We start from the raw sequence: 17,339 nt of genomic DNA, 5'->3' as shown, positions 1-17,339 counted from the left end.
CAGCTTTGGTAGTTCTGAAGGGGATAGAGCAGGTTCTGAGGTGAACATGAGGGCAGATCTGGGTTCCTTCGTGTGGCTTTCTCGTCAAGCTAGACTCCTAAGAGCAGTAGCTAGGAATTTGCCCAGTGTTCAGGGCCCTTCAGGGCCTCCATGGAACAGGGCAAAACATGTCATCTCCCACAACTCTTGTAGGCAAAGAATTCGCCCATTCACAAAGTGTTTCTGATGGGAGTAGAGATGTACCTCAGTGGTTAGAGCACTTGATTCTCTTGTCAAAGACCCAGGTTCAGTCCCACTTGACACCTCAAAACCACTTATAACTCTAATTCCAGAGGATCCAACACCCTTTTCTGACCACAGCAGACAGGCATGGGATGCAAATGGCACATATACATATATACAGACACTCAAAAACTTATATGTATAAATGTTTGCCTGCATGTATGTTTGCGCTCCTAACTGAGCCAACTCTCCAGTACCAACAATTTTAATTATAAAAATAATTTTAATTATAAAATTATAAGATTTTATTTATAAAAATAATAAATATTTTTAAAAATACTTCTAATGCCAGGTCCTTGGACTTTCAGAGCCTAGGGCAATGTTCACCTCTCTTTGATATACACAGACACATCAGCTTTCTCTTTAAAAAAAATCAGATATCTTCATTATAGGACCATCATTCAAATCTTGCACGTGAAATGCTTCAGATGTTTTCTTCCACATTTCCCTAAGTTTCTGTGACCCCACAACTCTGGGGATTTCCCCTGTGTTCCACAATCCAAAGGCTCCAATTCAACAGACACTGGCATCCCACCCAGTTTGTGGCCCACTTAGACCTGAAAAGTTGTTCTCATTCATCACTCTGTGCTCTTCTCTGCTTTAACTCTGCCCTCAGAACGGAAAAAACTATGCAAGGGCTCTAAACCTAGGAATTAAACTATTTCAAAGCACCTACTGTATGTTAGGCACAGTGAAGCCTTTTGGTTTCTTTAATCCTTTGCAGCAATATCTCCAGGCAGGTACATCCTTAACTTTACAGAAGAACATGACAGAGGTGGAGCGAGATGGTGACTTGTAGAGGTCTAATTCCATGTTCTCCAAGAGCTGGCTGAAGAGAAAGAGGTCTTGCTCTCTTTGGAGGCCCCTGGGACTTGCTGAGTCACTCTGTCCTCACCTGTCACTGCCAATCTCTGGGAAGGAGAGATGACACAGGAGAGGCAGGAAGAGTGACCGCAGCGCCTGTGGGGTGGGCTGGCTGGCTCATGGCTGAGGCCTCCATCCCAAAACTGGGGGAAGAATCAGAAACCACACCTTGCCCCGGTGTCCTGCAGCTGGAGGAGCTCCTGAGGGCTGGGAGAGCCTCTTGCAGCCGCGTGGACGAAGTCTGGCCCAACCTCTTCATAGGAGATGCGTGAGTGGCTTCTGACAGGCTTGCAGGAGTCCGTCTAAGGAAAGCAATCCTTGAACTCTTGAAACACCTCCGGAGGGGGTGGCTGGAGGGAACAAGGAGAACTAGTTGCTTCTAACCCGCCCCCGGCCAGGAATTTTCTCCCCAACTCCTAAGCGCCAGGAGCGAGTCAGTGAGCAGTTTCTACCACCGGGGGGAGCCTGAGCGTTTTGGTTTTGTTTCTTGGGAAGGTCTACAGGAGCTCCGGGCTGGATGATCTCTGGGGTCTTCAGGCACATCTTAAGGCAACTGGCCCCTCTGGGAAGCAATAACGTTTGGAATATGAAATGGCGTAGACGTAGATCTGGTCCCTGCTTTCCTCCTGTGGGCACTGAGTGGGCGGAGAAGCCTGACTAGGATGAATCAGGAAAGGTGTCATTTAATATTTGTGGCTCAGTAGCAGGTATGACGTGGTGACCAAGTGACTCTAGATGATGTTTAGGCGTAGGAGGAGATGTGGCAAGAAAGGAGGGGCAGCTGAAACAATCTCTTCCTTCCTGCCTTGGGTGGGGGCAGGCTGCCCGAGACAACCAAGGGGGCCTAAGCACACCCCTCGCAGCACCAACTCCACCATCAGAAAGCTGTGGGGCTGGGGCAGAGAGCTGCGCACCCAGCTCAGGATGGCAGGATTCTAGCTCCCTTCATACAGCTATAGCTTTACCCTCACCAAAGCGGAGGTCAAACAAGCTTCCTTCCTGACCCAGAGGCTCAGTCTGAATCCAGCCCCCTTTCCATCCTTCCCAGGGCCACAGCAAACAACCGATTTGAGCTGTGGAAGTTGGGGATCACCCATGTGCTGAACGCCGCCCACGGGGGACTCTACTGTCAGGGAGGCCCTGACTTCTACGGCAGTAGTGTGAGCTACCTGGGGGTACCAGCCCACGACCTCCCTGATTTCAACATCAGCACCTACTTCTCCTCAGCAGCTGACTTCATCCACCGTGCCCTCAACACACCTGGGGGTAGGTAGGACTTGAGGTGGAGCCCGCACTCCACTCAGCTCACTTGTGGGAAGGCTATCCAATTTCCCCCAGTCCCCAGCATCCTCCCTTCCCTTAAAAAAAATCTTCCACTCTGTGCCTCAGCATTTTATGTAATGACATTGCTTCACAGACGGCGAAAGTGAGGCCAAATAGCAAGGCCATAATGAATTAGAAGCAACCATGAGACTGAAAGCCAAGTCTTGAAAAATCAGAACAATTCTTGCTCTGAAAAAGGCAGCCCTGGGAAAACACCACATAGTACCCAGAGGTCTGCCCTAAAGTACTTCCAAAGGAACAAAACACAACACCCAGGCTTCCACAGGTCTTGAGAGGCTGGAGCCCTTTCTGTATGTTCACATTGGGAAACATGCCCCTTTCTCTGTGACTGTGGGCAAGGTGGTGTCCTCTGGGTTTGTTTCCTCATATTTTTTTGTGAGGAGGAATTTGGTAAGATTCATGTTGCTTTGTAATAGCCAAAGCACTTTGACATTCTTTTCTGCTTCTCCTTCATCTGTTCCTCCATCACCTGGTCATTCGCCTGGTGTTAGGGAAACAACTAACATTCTAGGAAGCCAGACTTCAGGAAGCCAGGGTGCCTGCTCTTGTAGAACTTGCTAAGCAAACAGTATGTATTCTGAGTGTTACTGGTGTGAAAGGGCAAATGTGAAGAGCTACTCGAACATCCAACCCAGGGGACCGCGGTGCTTGGGATTTCCCACCCGTTTCACGTGCAGAAAGGACTGACTGCTTTGTGACTCAAGCAATACCTTGAGTGGTGAGGAAAGCCAACGGAGGAAGCCATGTCTGAGATGAGACATGATGGATGAATAAACCTAGTCAGACCAAGATCAGGGAAAAGGTCAGGGGCCGTGGCAGCTCCAAGGAACTGAAAGTCAGCCTGTGTTCCTAGAGCTGAGGTTTGAGGCAGATTCTGGCTGAGGTGAGGTGCAGGGTCAGCAATGGCTCATTCTCAAAGGCTTTTGTAAGTCATGCTGAGAGTCAAGACGTAACAAAACAGATATTAGTCTACTCATTTGAAAGATCAGGAAATGGAGACCCATGAAAGGATGAGGGACTTGCACAGGGGTCCCATAATACACCCAAGACAGGTGCAGGAATGGCGTTTGGGTTTTGGCCCCGTCTCTTGGGTTGGGCTGGCTGGTGGAAAGGAGTCATTGACCCGTGTGTCTTCTTCAGCTAAGGTGCTAGTGCACTGTGTGGTGGGAGTGAGCCGCTCCGCCACGTTGGTCCTGGCCTACCTCATGCTGCACCAGCAGCTGTCCTTGCGGCAGGCTGTCATCACTGTGAGGGACCGCCGATGGATCTTCCCCAACCGGGGCTTCCTGCGCCAGCTCTGCCAGCTGGACCAGCAGCTGCGGGGTGCAGGCTGCAGCTAAGGAGACAGGTAAGCAGAGCCAGGAGGCAAAGCTGAGTGCAATCAGCTCAGCGCCTGGACAAAGGGCCTGAGCTGGTCAGCAGGCTCTATGGGAGCACCCACTCCCTTTCCCAAGCTGCTGGGTTCTCCTTGCCCATCCAAGGTCTCACCAGGCCGTCCTCCCATCTGCATTCTTTATGTCACCAGAGGACAGGGAAAGATGCAAGATGGCTCGGTGGATAAAGTACTTGCCACAGAAGCATGAGGACCAGAGCTCACATAAGGCTGGTCCTAGCAGTGCACAGGAAGGTGAGAGGCAGAGACAGAAAAATCCCTGAAAGTTAGTGGACCTGGCATATAAAGTGGAAAAGACAAAACAAAACAAACAACCCCCCCAAAACCCCACAAAATATAATACTCTATTTCAAACATGATAGAAGGCAAAGATACACAGACACAGGGTGAAGGGAGAATAAGAGAGAAAGATGAGGAAGGAAAGGTTAATTAGTAATTCTTATGTGCAGCAGATACATTCTTCATATATATACATATATATGTGTGTATATACATATATGCATATATATATATATATATATATATATATATATATATATATATATGCAGCTCTTGGGTGCTGCCCAGCCTCTCCTGAGAGCCTGTAGGACAGAGCAGAGCCAGGCTGGGCTGTCTCACATGTGCTGTGAAATGTGCTGGGTTAGTGACCAAGGATGTGTTCCCCATGTAGATGGCGATTTCACAGCCTGCTCTTTTCCCTCCAGACAGGAATGAGACACGTGGCAGAGCAGCAGACTTCCCATCATGCCCCGTCACTCCACTCCCTTTGCCTGGGGTCTCAGACACCCTGACCTCTGACCTCAATATCTTACCAGTCAGACAGCTGCTTTGGGGGGAAGTCGTGTGAGCAGGGCTGCAACATTGCACCGTTTGTGGAAACGACATTCACAGAATTATGTTGTGAGAGCTTTGCAGTACACCACTGTACCCAGCAATCCCAGGGCGGAGGCCCTGAAGTAGGCGAGGGGGAGGCTTCTCTCCGTAAGATGTGGATATCAAATCTACCCTGATCCTTTCTCCTTGTGCCATTTAATCTTGCACACAGAACTCAGAGGTGAAGCTTGTTTAGGTGACACCTTTGCTCCTGTGCTAACATCACAGTTAGCTGAGCTCCCCTGCCTGTAACTTGAAGGTTATCTCTTCTCCAGAGACAGTTCATACTCTCTGCCACAAGTCTCTGCCAGCTTGCTACTCTCGCCGTGGCCTTGATGTCAGCCTTCGCTCGGGTGGATGCCCAGAAGATGGAAAGGGCCCAGTGTGGAGCTCACCGTCGAACCCGCTGCTCCATCAGCTTCCTCCAGCGTTCCACAGGCACTCTCAGCCACTGTCTTCAGTCTCCAAAGGTGGGGGTGGGCTGTCTGTCAGCCAGTCTCCGAGGTTCTCATGACACGCCCCTAAGTTCCCTGACAGGGCCAGGGAGAATTATCCCGTGTTCGCTCCAGCTCTTCTTTAGGCTCAAGAACCTCAGCAGTGGTTGAGTCTTAGCTCCTGAGAGTTCAGCGGACAAAAGAGGGAGAGTGTGTGAGTGTGTGTGTGTGTGTGTGTGTGTGTGTGTGTGTGTGGTTTATCTGGTAGGGCTGGAGAGTATTATGGTATGGGTATATGCTTAGAGCATCTGGATTAAAAGGAGAGTTTTTTAATCTCTAATCCAGTGGACCCTCACTCCGCACACCCCCGGGGGTGTCCCTGTCTTTGGGGAAAAGGGCAGTGGGGGGGAGCTACCCCTGGATAAAGCTGCCGACTGCGCGAACCCGCTCCATGACTCTTCACCTTTGTCTGCCAGCGCTACCTCGTCTGAATCTGCCTGATCTTAGTCACCCCCAAATAGAGGTTCCTAAGCCAGTGTGTGTGCTTTGAGGTAGACTCGTCTATGCCTCCAGCAGAGACCCTTTCAGTTCTTTCCTTCTGCCCCTGTTCCAGGTAACCTTTGAAAGCCAAGGGAGTTGGGGTAGGGAGTTGTTTGAGGCAGTGCTGCAATGTTACAGTTGTGAGCTGCCATGTGGGTGCTGGGATTTAAACCTGGGTCCTCTGGAGGAGCGGCCAATGCTCTTAACAGCTGAGCCATTTCTTCAGCCCCTTCTGTTTTGTTTTATGTGTATGTTGTTTTGTGTTTTAGACAGGTCTCACTATGTAGACCTGGCTGGCCTAGAACTCACTATGTAGACCAAGCTGTCCTTGAACTCACGGAGTCCTGCCTCTGCCTCCTGAGTGCTGGGATTAAAGGTGTGCACTACCACTCTTGGCTCCAAAGGGAATTTTAAAAACAGTTTTCTTGATTTCCTTCACCCTGACCAGCTACTTAAATACACTTATGCCACACAGCACAGATAACCACCCCACTCTCTACCCCCGAGCTTCCTTGTATGCCTGACGTTAAGATGGAAGCCTGAAAGTACCTGGCTGAGCCTGGTGCTGGCCATGCCATGGGACCAGTGGGCAAGTTGGGAGTGGCAAGGGAAGGCAGAAGGGAGAGGATGGCATGCTTTATAATTAAACTCAAATCAAAAAATAGAAACAGCATCAAGTGTGCACAGACAGGCGGCAGGAAGCCGGCAGCACAGACCGCCTGTTGGAGAAGACCAGAGCCTGGGCAGGATCTTCCTGCAGGTGAGTGGACAGTCCTGATTCTCAGGCGCCTCTGAGAAGGCTGGGGAGTGCTGTCCAGGTGCCTATGTGGGTTGGGCAACTGTAAGGCCTGGCTTGGGTTGGGGGAGTTCAGACGGGTCAGAGCTAGAAGCACAAAACTTTGCCTCCCACTACTGTGTGACCTTGGGTATAGTGCTTTATCTCTCTGAGCCTTGGTTTTCTCATCTGAGAAACGGGGCTGTTGCTACTGCCTGCTTCGTGAGAGCAGTGTGTGGACTCTGTGAAGGTGTGAGTTCTGGGCTCTGTCTGGTCTGTAATGTGCCTCCTTAAGCTGTGAGTATAATCAAGAAACATAGAGATCCAAGTGAAACCTCCACAGACCGTAGAGAGCCGCCCTCCATAGGACACTGTTGAGTCTGGGAAGGCTGGAAGGGATTGGAGCAATATAAATAACATGATGCCTCATTTAGATGGCATCTCTCATGATGCAAGGCCCTAGGAGGCTCACAGCATTTGTGATGTCGCCCAGCAGGCCCCTAGTGAAGAGTCAGGCTCACAGACTGCCTCCAGGGCGCAGGGCTGCACACTGGGCAGAGGCCACTGCAGCCCTCCCTTGGCATTTGCCTGCCATAGTCCCCAAAGCCCCTTCCCCAGACTCCTCAAGGTTCTGCTGTGAAAACTGCAGCCCCATCTGGCTTATGCTGCTCTGGCAAAGAAGGGAGGCAGAGAACAGACAGCAGGGGAAGCCAGAAGGAACACATTGTGGACTCACAGGTAATGAGGTAGGCAACAAACAGCTGCCCTGTCCTTGGTGGCTAGGCAAGGCCTGAGGCTGAGGGTGTGCAGGCTGGTATTCTAGAAGGCTGCAGTTCCTGGGAGAAAGCAGAAGACGGGCAAGAGGGGGCAAGGGGGGAAGCTAGAGACAAGGGATAGAATGCCAACAGAAAGCAGGTGCCCGTAAACAGTGGCAGCATGGGCGGGAAAGCCACTGCCCACAGAGCGGCTGCGCGGCTGAAGCCACAGGGAAGTAGAGGCCAGGTGGTACCCGGGTGCGATGCAGGGCCTGTTCCTACAGGACATTCAGCCACGTCTCATTCCACCAGGGCTGAGATGTTCAGGTTAGTGGCAAGCAGCTGGGGGCAGCAGGAATCAAGAGAACTGAGTCCCCAGGCTGCCTTTTTTGGGGGGAGGGGGATAAAGCTTAAAGGATGGGTTACTGAGAGAACTGCTGGGCCTGGCTCTGAGTGAGAGGTGGGGGGGGGGGAGCCCTCGCTGGGCCCGGGGAATAGCTCGGCTACATATATCCTGAGCACCAAGAGCAAGGCCCTAAGTAGGATCTGACCAGGATGCCCTAAGTCCAAGAAAAATGTGTAGATTTCCTACAAATCTAAGAAAGAGTTGTAGATTTCCTACAAATCTAAGTTAGGCCAGGAGGGCTAAAAACAGCCCCTAAATCTCCCACCCAGCGACTGGGGCACAGTTGTGCTGCCTGACAGCTACTGGCCACTAGAGGGCAGACTTACCCCACACCAAATTTAGCAGGCCTGTGAGTGGGTCTGTGGTTTTCCCCAACCCCTGTCTAGTTCCACTCAGAACTGGAGCAGTGTATCTGGTGGCTTCAGACCACAGTGGCTTCTGGATTCCGAGGTCCCTTCCACCACAATGTCCCTTGCCCTGGCGTTACTTTACATAGTCATTTCTTTCTCTTGAGGCCAGCAGAGTATAGAAAAGTCAGAAGTCTTACATGAGGAACTAAGGCCCAGGCAGGAATGAAAACTTGCTTAGGCCACAGAGTATATCCTTGCCAAGTTTTAAAGGGAGTCTTCTCTCTAGGCAACTCATTGGGTGCCTCCCCAGCCCCCCCCCCCCCCAATCTTCAGGATGTTTTTGATACCAGAGACACTAGGGGGAGATGACAGGGCAGGGCACTGCTTCAGTCCAAGCAGCCGAGAGCTGTCCTCATCCCCTCACCCACCCATTGGCTCAAATGTGTGGACCTGGAATTCTAGGCGCTTCACAGCATTTGTGTTCTGGACGGAACCTGCCTAAGGATTGTTCCAGTCACGTGCAGAGTCCTGCCCCTTCACCAGTTCCCCATTCTGGCCCCAGACCATGCCCTAGGTAGGTGGCAGGCCACCCAGCCTGCCCTGAGAGGTCACTGAGAGGGATGAGGGAGAGAGCCCGGTCCTTCATTCCACCCTCACCATTTACTCGCTGGGTGAGCTTAGCCAAGCCAGTGGCCTCGTGGGTGCCCGTCTCTTTTTCTGGTCTTGGCAGTGCCTACCAGAGGGAAAAGACACTCTACCCACTATGCACCTTCTCTAGCTACTCCTTGAGGGAACCAAGGGCAGTTGGCCAAGATAGGTCTCCCTTCCCACTACGGCACCAGACCCAGGTTCTGGTGCCTCTGACATCCCAGCTCTGCAGGGTCCCGGATGGCCTGAGCCAGCTGACTCCAGACATACCCCACCCCATCCGGGTGAGGCCTGCACAGATGCACTGGCCTGAACCACAGTGGTAAGGAGGAAAAGCCTGGGGCCTGTAAGCAGCCATGTAGCTCAGCCCGAACAGCTCCCTGGAGGAGACTCCTGAGTTGATAACCACCCCTTGGCGACTGGAAGGCTCAGGGAAGGAACTGAAGTCACTCGCTGGGTATCAACCCCGGGGACTGGCATCAGTCTTTGGGTGTTCCTGAATCGATCAATGCCCTGCCGTGTGAAACAGGGGACATGTTCTGCCTATGAGGCACCAGCTCAGCTCACTTGCTGCACAAAAGTTGACCAATGCCAGCATGTACCTGGGCTCTGACCCTGGACAGTGCTCTGACCTCAAGCACCAGCCCTAGAAACGGGGTGGGGCAGTTTGAACTGCCTGGATTTTGAGAGACATCCTGGGTGTTCTCCAAGAGTGTCAGCCAACCGGGGTTTCCAGGGACTTAAAGAGTGGGATCTGCAGAGCTCCCGAAGGTCTCCAAGGCCAATGTTCCCACCATCCAGGCTGCCTCAGAAAAGGTGTGTCTAGTGCCATGGCAAGGGAGTTCTAGTTCTCCTTGTTCCTAGGGAAAAGGTTCTAGATTCCATCCCAACTGAGTGGTTAATAGCCCCATTCAGCATAGCCGAGGCCAGCCCCACAGCGTCCCAGTGGCTCCTGCAACGCTGGCCTCCCTGTCCACGGGACTGTCCTTGGGGAGCCTGCTATAGCTGCTATCGTGTCCACTCTGTTCCAGGATGGACTCACTGCAGAAGCAGGACCTTCGGAGGCCGAAGATTCATGGGGCGGTCCAGATGTCCCCCTACCAGCCACCCACGCTGGCCTCCCTGCAGCGCCTGCTGTGGGTCCATCGGACCGCCACACTGACCCACATCAATGAGGTCTGGCCCAACCTCTTCCTGGGAGATGCGTAAGTAAGACCCCATGTAGGGGCTGGGGATGGCAGGAAGAGTGAGTGGCGGGAAGAGCCTCCTCCAGGTGGCATCTCATCATTGCCTATATTTGTCTTTCTTCTTATGTTTAATTATGGAAACAGAACACAGGTAAGAAAAATACACAAAACACACACAGTTTCATCTTTTAGGCCATGAAATAGGGAATTATTTGTGCCCTAGAAGTTCCAGTTTTCGGTGGATAACCACACTTTAAGTGACTTTTTGCTTGTTTGAGAGAAGGTGTCAAGTACCCCAGGTTGGCTTAGCTCCTTATGTGGCTGAGGACACCTCAGTTTCCCATCCTCCAGCCTCTACCTCCAAAGTGCTGAGTTTACAGGTATACATCACCATGCCTGTTTTGTGCTGATAATCAGGCCCAGGACTTTGTGTGTACTAGGCGGGCACGCTACAAATTGAGCTATGTGCCCAGCTTACCTAAAGCCACCATCATCGTGGTTATTGATGGAGTCTCACAGCAGGCCGAGCTGTCCTGGAATTTACTAGGGAGAAAGGGCTGGCCTCAATCTCATAAAGATGCTCCTGCTTCCGCCTTCTAATTTTTTTTTTAATTTTTATTTTGTATCCATTGGTGTCTTACTTGCATGGGTCTGTGTGAAGGTGTCAGATCCTCTGGAACTGGAGTCACAGACAGTTGCGAGCTGCCATGTGGGTGCTGGGAATTAAACTCACGTCCTCTGGCAGAGCGGTCAGTGTTTTTAACCACTGAGCCATCTCCCCAGCCCCCTGCTTCTCCATTTTTAAGTTCTGGGATTGAAGATATGTGCTGCCTCACCTGTCTCATTTTTAAAACTGCTGTGTATTCACTGTACATAGGGATGGGTTTGGCGGATTTTTCTATCCCTACCCTCATTTTATTTTTTTTTTTTTTTGAGGCAAGGTCTCACTATTATAGCCTTGGCTAACTTGGAATTGTCTAGGTAGACTAGGCTAGCCTTGGACTTCTAGAGATCCACCGGCCTTTGCCTCCAAAGTGCTGAGATTCAAGGGATGTGCCACTGTGCCCCACCCTGTGCCTCCCTTTTCTCTCTTGCCCACTAGTTTGGTCCCTCCCACCAGAAAATCTTACTTCTGTTTTAGTGCTATATATATATTATATATACATGATTTTATGTAGCTATATAAAACCTAGGAGCCACAGATGAGCGAATCCATACAATGTTCTCTAGGTCTGTATTAGTTCCTTTATTATAACCTCCATTTGCTCCTACTTCAAAAGCAGCCTTTATTTTTATTTTTTTTCAAGTTTTACCACCTAAACATCACAGAAGTGCCTTTCTAAAGTTAGAGTGAAATAATATTATTATTATTATTTTTTTTTATCTTATGTGGCTAAAGAAGTGGCTCAGCAGGTAAGAGCACTTACTGCTCTTGCAAAGGTTCTGGGTTTGGGTCCCAGAACTTAATGTGGCAGCTTATAGCTGCCTCACAGCTCCAGTTCCAGGGATGTAAGGCTGCCTTCTGGTTTCTACAGGCATGCACATGGTGCAAATAAACTCACACAGGACACACACCTAAATTAAAAAATAAAATAAAACTTGTGGTGTCTGGGGATGTGGCTCAGTTTGTGAAGTGTTTGTCTACCATGCACAAAGCCACAGGTTTAATTCCCAGCATAGCATAAAAACTGACAGTGATAGTACACACTGATAATCTCAGCACTGGAGAAGCAGAGGCAGGAGCATCAGTGCATGGCTCTCCTCAGCTACACAGGAAGTTCTCGGCCAGCCTGGGCTCTGTGATATCCTGTCTCAAAAACAAAACAAAAAAACAAAACTTTTCTTTGTGTGTGTATGACTTGAGTGTGTGTGGACACAGCTGCATACATGCTACAGTACATATGTGGAGGTCAGAGAACACATTTGCTGCCTTACTGTCCATTGCTGCACATGCCAGACTAGCTGGCCCAGGACCTTCTGGGAATTTTTCTGTCTCTGTCACCCATCATGGAGCAATGATCTATTATGACACTCAGTACTGCATCTGGCTTTTACGTGGGTGCTAGGAATCTGAACTAAGGTCCTCGCACTTGCGTGGCAAACAGCAAAGGACGGGCAGCATCCTTTGCTTAAAATTGTGGGACAGAATTTCTCTGTGTAGCCGTGTCTGTTCTGGACTCACTTTGTAGACCAGGCCAGCCTCAAACTCACAGAGATCCACCTGCTTCTGCCTCCTTAAGGGCTGGGACTACAGGTGTGTGCCACCATGCTCAGCTCAGTTTTATTATTATATAATATCGTACTGTGTGACTATATCACAAATTCTCCATTTGTACTGATCCCGATTGTTCTTTCCTTTTCTCTTTTCTTTCTTTCTTTCTTTCTTTCTTTCTTTCTTTCTTTCTTTCTTTCTTTCTTTCTTTCTTTCTTTCTTTCTTTTTGAGACAGGCTTTCTCTGTGTAGCCTTGGCTGTCCTGGACTCACTTTGTCGACCAGGATGGCCTGAACTCACAGTGATCTGCCTGCCTCTGCCCCCCAGAGTGCTGGGATTACAGACATGTGCTACCACTGCTCAGCTCCTGATCCCATTTTTAACTCTCAGAAAGGGTCATCTTAGGAGTATTTAGTACAGGTATCCTGGGAACCATATGAGTTTCTCAAGGTTTCTATGACAGAGAGAGAGAGGAGAGAGAGAGACAGAGAGAAAGGGAGGGAGGGAAAGAGAAAAGGAAAAGAATATGATACAATTATTATTTTTCCCTAAGATTTTTCTTAAATTTTTGAAAATATAGGGGGCTGGAGAGATGGCTCAGAGGTTTAGTGCACTGGCTGCTCTTCCAGGGAACTTGGATTCAATTCCCTGTACCCACACAGTGGCTCACAACTGTAACTCCTGGTCCAGAGGATCCGACACCCTCACACAGACATGCATGCAAAACACCAGTGCACATAAAACAAATCATAAAAACTTTTAGAAAATATAAACTAAATATATTAAGAAAGAATTTCCTTTGTATTTAGAAGTCATTGGGCTAGAGAGATGGCTCAGCAGCTGGTGGCACTCACTGTACTTACAGAGGCCCTGAGTTAATTCCCAGCACCCACATGGCTGCTCACAAGTATGTAGCACTGTAGTCCCTTGGGATCCAAAGCCATCTTTGGTTATGCAGATGTACATGCAGACAAAACACCCATTTACATACATAAATAAACTTTAGAATTAATTACAGCATAGATTAATATCTAGCTAATGATATTCCTCCCTCCACAGAGATAAACATCCTTGTAGACAAAGGCATGTGTGCTTTTTACAGCGCTGTTTTTGGTAAAAATGCTATCACTTTGTAATCACTTTGTGCTTTTGAGACATGCTTTACATAGGCCACTTTTTAAATGAATCCCACTACATATTTTAAAACTCCAGGAACATCCTATTTTATATCCTGTATTTTCACAGGTTCTTGATAAGACAAACAACCTACCCTGTTTACCTGCATTCACCACATTTCAGTGATTGATGATATTTCATCATCTAGAAACACAGGAACCTGCGTTACCTGAGGGCTTGTTCCCCAGTGACCATCTAAAACTGAAAACAGTGCATACTGCTCATAATATATGCTGAGATTTTCCTACCAATGCATACTTTTGAAAAGTTTAATTTGTAAATTAGATTAAATAACACTAACAAAACAGTAATTACTATATCACATAGGGCCTGTGATATCGTGATAGTCTCATAACTGAGATAGCTCCTGAACCATTAATGGTGAAATCCGCCTAAGCAGGGTGCATACACTGGCCTAGGGGAAACGCTTGTCCTTGTTCTAGCTTTCTTTCTGTTGCTATGATGAGACATTGATCAACATCAACTGGGGGAGTTTAGAGTTTGTTGGGATTAAATTACTGTTGATCATCGAGAAAAAGCAAGGCAGGAGCTTGAAGCGGAAATCATGAAGGAACACTGCCTACTGCCTTCTTTCTCTGACTTGCTTACCTACCTTTCTCTCACAGCCCAGGCCCACCTGCTAGGGCTGGAACCACCCACAGTGGGCCACAGCCTCCCGTATCAACTAGCAACTAAAAAATGCTCCAGAAACATGTCCGCAGGCCAGTTTAATGACGTCCATTCCTCAATTAAGGTTTCCTCGATGTAGAACTGTAATGTTGGCAAGCACTGCTAGCCAACATTATGACAATTGTGGGCACAACACAGCAGGACAGTACACAGTTTAAAATCTATTAGATTTTACTGATAAAAAATTTTTAAATATTTTGAAGCCATAATTGACTATGGGTAAATGAAACCATAAAAAGCTCAGATAAAACCACAGATAAAAAAGGATTACTGTACCATACTTAATAACTTATTACAGGACAATTAAGTTCTTTTTTCTGTCAAGAATGCTTTCTTCCCTAATATGCCAGTTTTAAATGTTGTTAAATTCAGCTTATATAATGGCTGGTTGGCACATTTTGAATTCTTCCTTTTAACCTGTTGCTAGAAGAAAGTGTTTATATAAAGTGGACACGCATTTCTGAGGCTTTTCATGCATTGTAGCCAACTTCCTCTCAAGAAGTTCCTCTGGATGAAAGAGCTAGAACAGTGGTTCTCAACTGATGGGTTGGTTGCCAAAAATATTTACACTGTACTTCATAACAGTAGCAAAATTACAGTTATGAAGTAGCAACAAAAATAATTTTATGGTTGGGGATCACCACAGCATGTATTAAAGAGCCGCAGCATTAAGGAGGTTGAGAACCGCTGGCCTAGAGGAGAACAGAGGGTGGAGGCTGAGTCCCGCTGCAGTGAGCTCCACCTCCACCTCCTAACTGCCCATGTGCCTCCCTTCCCACAGGTATGCTGCCCGAGACAAGAGTCGTCTAATCCAGCTGGGCATCACCCACGTTGTGAATGTCGCAGCAGGCAAGTTTCAAGTGGACACAGGCGCCAAGTTTTACCGTGGAACACCTCTGGAGTACTACGGCATTGAAGCTGATGATAACCCCTTCTTTGACCTCAGTGTCTACTTTCTGCCTGTTGCTCGCTACATCAAAGAAGCTCTCAATATTCCCCAAAGTGAGCTACTGGGGGAGGGTGTGGGTTGGGCCAGGGTGGGATGAGGAGCCATCTATTTCTCCAGTAGCACAGATGGGTAGGGAAGCTACAGCACCAACCCCATCAGGGACCCTCCCAGTCAAAGGTAAACCAACAATTTCAGGTATAACTAAGATTTGGCACGGAGGCTGGGGAGATGGCTTAGAGGGTAGAGTCCTTGCTCTGCAACCATTAGGATCTGTATCCAATCCCTGGAACCCACATGAAAAAGGCAGGCATCATAATGTGTGCTTGTAATCCCAGCATTAGGTAGATGAAAATAGGCTGAGGCTCACCAGCAGGGCCTACACAGTGAGTCCAGGCCAGCAAGAGACCCTGTCTCAAAAATGAAGGTGGACAATGCTTGAGGGAAAACATCCAAATTTGACTTCTGGCCTTTACATGTGTATGTACACACATACATGCATAGCTATACACTCATGTATACCACCACATCAACACACATACAAACACACGCATACACACAGACACAGACACAGACACACACACACACACACACACACACACTATCCACTGTGGTCACCAGGATAACCAGACCCTTTAGAAAGAGGCCAGGTACTAGGCAGAAATCACAAGACTCTTGAGAGAGTCTGTGTCTCCAGAGACGAGACATAGGTGCAAGGCTTCATGGGCAGGAGAGAGAGAGCAGGACCAAGGGGAAAGAAAGAAGTTATTCACTGTGATGTAAATCCAAGGGACTCCAGAAGTTTGGTGACCCTCATCTAGAGTTGCAATGGTCCAGAGGAAGGGCCTCTGGACCAGGAGGGTGACCCAGCTCACCTTAGCCCTCCACTAAATTTCCGTATGATCTTGAGCTTCCATTCTTCCTGGGTGTTGAGATAGGCGGATGGAAGGGATGGCCAGGGAGTTCCCTTCTTCCCAAGGTGAGGTGGGTGGCCAATGCTAGGTTGGGTCTTCCCACAGGCCGCGTGCTGGTCCACTGCGCCATGGGGGTAAGCCGCTCTGCTACAATTGTCCTGGCCTTCCTCATGATCTGCGAGAACATGACCCTGGTAGATGCCATCCAGACGGTGCAGGCCCACCGAGATATCTGCCCCAACTCAGGCTTTCTCCGGCAGCTCCAGGTTCTGGACAACAGGCTGAGGCGGGAATCAGGGAGAATCTGAATGAGGGAGCGCCTGAAGCCTCTGTCCACCGTGGCCCAGCCTGACCTACCTGGCCCTGGGGATGGCAGCCACTGCCATTTCCAGAGACCCTGAGATGGCACCAGCAAGTCAGGGTGCAGAGGCAGGGTGGGCTGGGGGTGCCCTTCTGCAGGCGGAGTCCCCTGACCCAGTACAGAAATTCTTTATGCAGAAGAAAATTCAATCTGTCTCTATAATAAAAGGTTCATCATAATAAAGATGGTTTGTAAGACAATGACTTTATTCTCAGGAAGGGCACAAGCTTCCAGATGGCTTGCCAGCTCTGACTCAGTAGCCTAGAAGAGGAAGAAGCCTGAGGACATAGCAAGACCTAGAGAGGAGAGCAGTTAGGGATAATGTCTGGGTTCAAGAGAAGATTTGGTGCACTGCTACGGATAGGCGACTAATTCCTCATCTTGCTCCTTCCAAACCAAAGCTGAGGTTGTCTGTTAAAAAAAAAAAAAAAAAAAGGTTCAACTGTCACGTCCTCTTCTGGGCCAAATCTAAATTTACTGTTGGGAGCCAGCAAGATGGCTCATTGAGTAAAAGTTCTTGTGGCCCAAGCCCTGGAAACCTGAGTTCAATCTTCCACCTTATGAAAGTGGAAAGAGGACTCCACAAAGATATTCTCTGCCCTCCACACTCACACCAATGCACCATGCACTCCCTAACTAACACACCATGCCTACACACGGTAATAATAAATGTAATAAAGTTTATTTAAAAAAACAAAAAACAGTAAATCAAGGTCTAGGGAGACGGCTGGACAGGCACTTGCTGCCAAACCTGATGACTGAGTTCAATCCCTGGGACCCACATGGTAGAAAAACAAAACAAAACAAAAAACAAAAAACTCCCACAAATTGCCTTCTTACCTCCCTCCGTACGCTTACTGTGATGTGAGTGTACATCCCCTGCAAAACCCACAAATAAGCATAATAACAGAAAAGCCTCACAAATTTAAAAACTCACTGTCGGAGCTAGGGGCGTAAAGCAGTGATGAAGCCTTCGCCTCATGTGTGTTAACCCGCGATTGGTCCATGGCGCCATAAACAACAGAGCAGCTGTAGCCTTAGACCTAGCATTAAGGCAGGAAGACTGAGTGACTCTAAGGCCAGCCGAGACGACATAGGAAGGTCCAGGTCAGAGATTGGGGATGTAGCTCAGTTGGTAGAGTTCTTCCCTGGTGTATATGAGGCTCTAGGTTTGGTGTCTACTGCTGTG

General features: G+C 48.9%; 2 protein-coding genes across 7 annotated transcripts; both read left to right on the top strand.

The window, feature by feature from the left end:
* Nucleotides 1–1,265: 1,265 nt before the first annotated feature.
* Dusp13a (dual specificity phosphatase 13A) lies at nucleotides 1,266–2,420 on the top strand. The gene is made up of 2 exons (XM_021637506.1): nucleotides 1,266–1,414; nucleotides 2,195–2,420. The coding sequence occupies exons 1-2, from the start codon at nucleotides 1,266–1,268 to the stop codon at nucleotides 2,418–2,420; spliced, it is 375 nt and encodes a 124-aa protein (XP_021493181.1).
* On the top strand, nucleotides 2,275–16,333 carry Dusp13b (dual specificity phosphatase 13B). 6 transcript variants are annotated; one of them, XM_021637509.2, is made up of 7 exons: nucleotides 2,275–2,412; nucleotides 3,631–3,838; nucleotides 5,032–5,226; nucleotides 6,396–6,490; nucleotides 9,696–9,869; nucleotides 14,711–14,931; nucleotides 15,895–16,333. In XM_021637509.2, the coding sequence occupies exons 2-7, from the start codon at nucleotides 3,752–3,754 to the stop codon at nucleotides 16,095–16,097; spliced, it is 975 nt and encodes a 324-aa protein (XP_021493184.1). In that variant the 5' UTR covers nucleotides 2,275–2,412; nucleotides 3,631–3,751; the 3' UTR covers nucleotides 16,098–16,333. The 6 variants fall into 6 exon arrangements, with proteins under 6 accessions (XP_021493184.1, XP_060238083.1, XP_060238085.1 ...); XM_060382100.1 differs by lacking the exons at nucleotides 2,275–2,412; nucleotides 6,396–6,490 and having other exon boundaries at nucleotides 3,700–3,838; nucleotides 15,895–16,316; XM_060382102.1 differs by lacking the exons at nucleotides 2,275–2,412; nucleotides 3,631–3,838; nucleotides 5,032–5,226; nucleotides 6,396–6,490 and adding an exon at nucleotides 6,557–7,243 and having other exon boundaries at nucleotides 15,895–16,316.
* The last annotated feature ends 1,006 nt before the right edge of the window (nucleotides 16,334–17,339 follow it).

The sequence above is a fragment of the Meriones unguiculatus genome, chromosome 4 (genome assembly GCF_030254825.1).
Source record: "Meriones unguiculatus strain TT.TT164.6M chromosome 4, Bangor_MerUng_6.1, whole genome shotgun sequence".
NCBI classification, from domain to species: Eukaryota; Metazoa; Chordata; class Mammalia; order Rodentia; family Muridae; genus Meriones; species Meriones unguiculatus.
The sequence above is the reverse complement of the archived record's forward strand: the minus strand, read 5'-3'. Positions and strand labels throughout refer to the sequence as shown.

Coding starts and splice junctions, on each gene's coding strand:
- Dusp13a (XM_021637506.1), top strand. CDS start 1,266: ATGGCTGAGGCCTCCATCCCAAAACTGGGGGAAGAATCAGAAACCACA. Junction 1,415..2,194: donor AACCTCTTCATAGGAGATGC/GTGAGTGGCTTC, acceptor CATCCTTCCCAG/GGCCACAGCAAACAACCGAT.
- Dusp13b (XM_021637509.2), top strand. CDS start 3,752: ATGGATCTTCCCCAACCGGGGCTTCCTGCGCCAGCTCTGCCAGCTGGA. Junction 3,839..5,031: donor GGCTGCAGCTAAGGAGACAG/GTAAGCAGAGCC, acceptor TCTCTTCTCCAG/AGACAGTTCATACTCTCTGC. Junction 14,932..15,894: donor AGCTCTCAATATTCCCCAAA/GTGAGCTACTGG, acceptor GTCTTCCCACAG/GCCGCGTGCTGGTCCACTGC.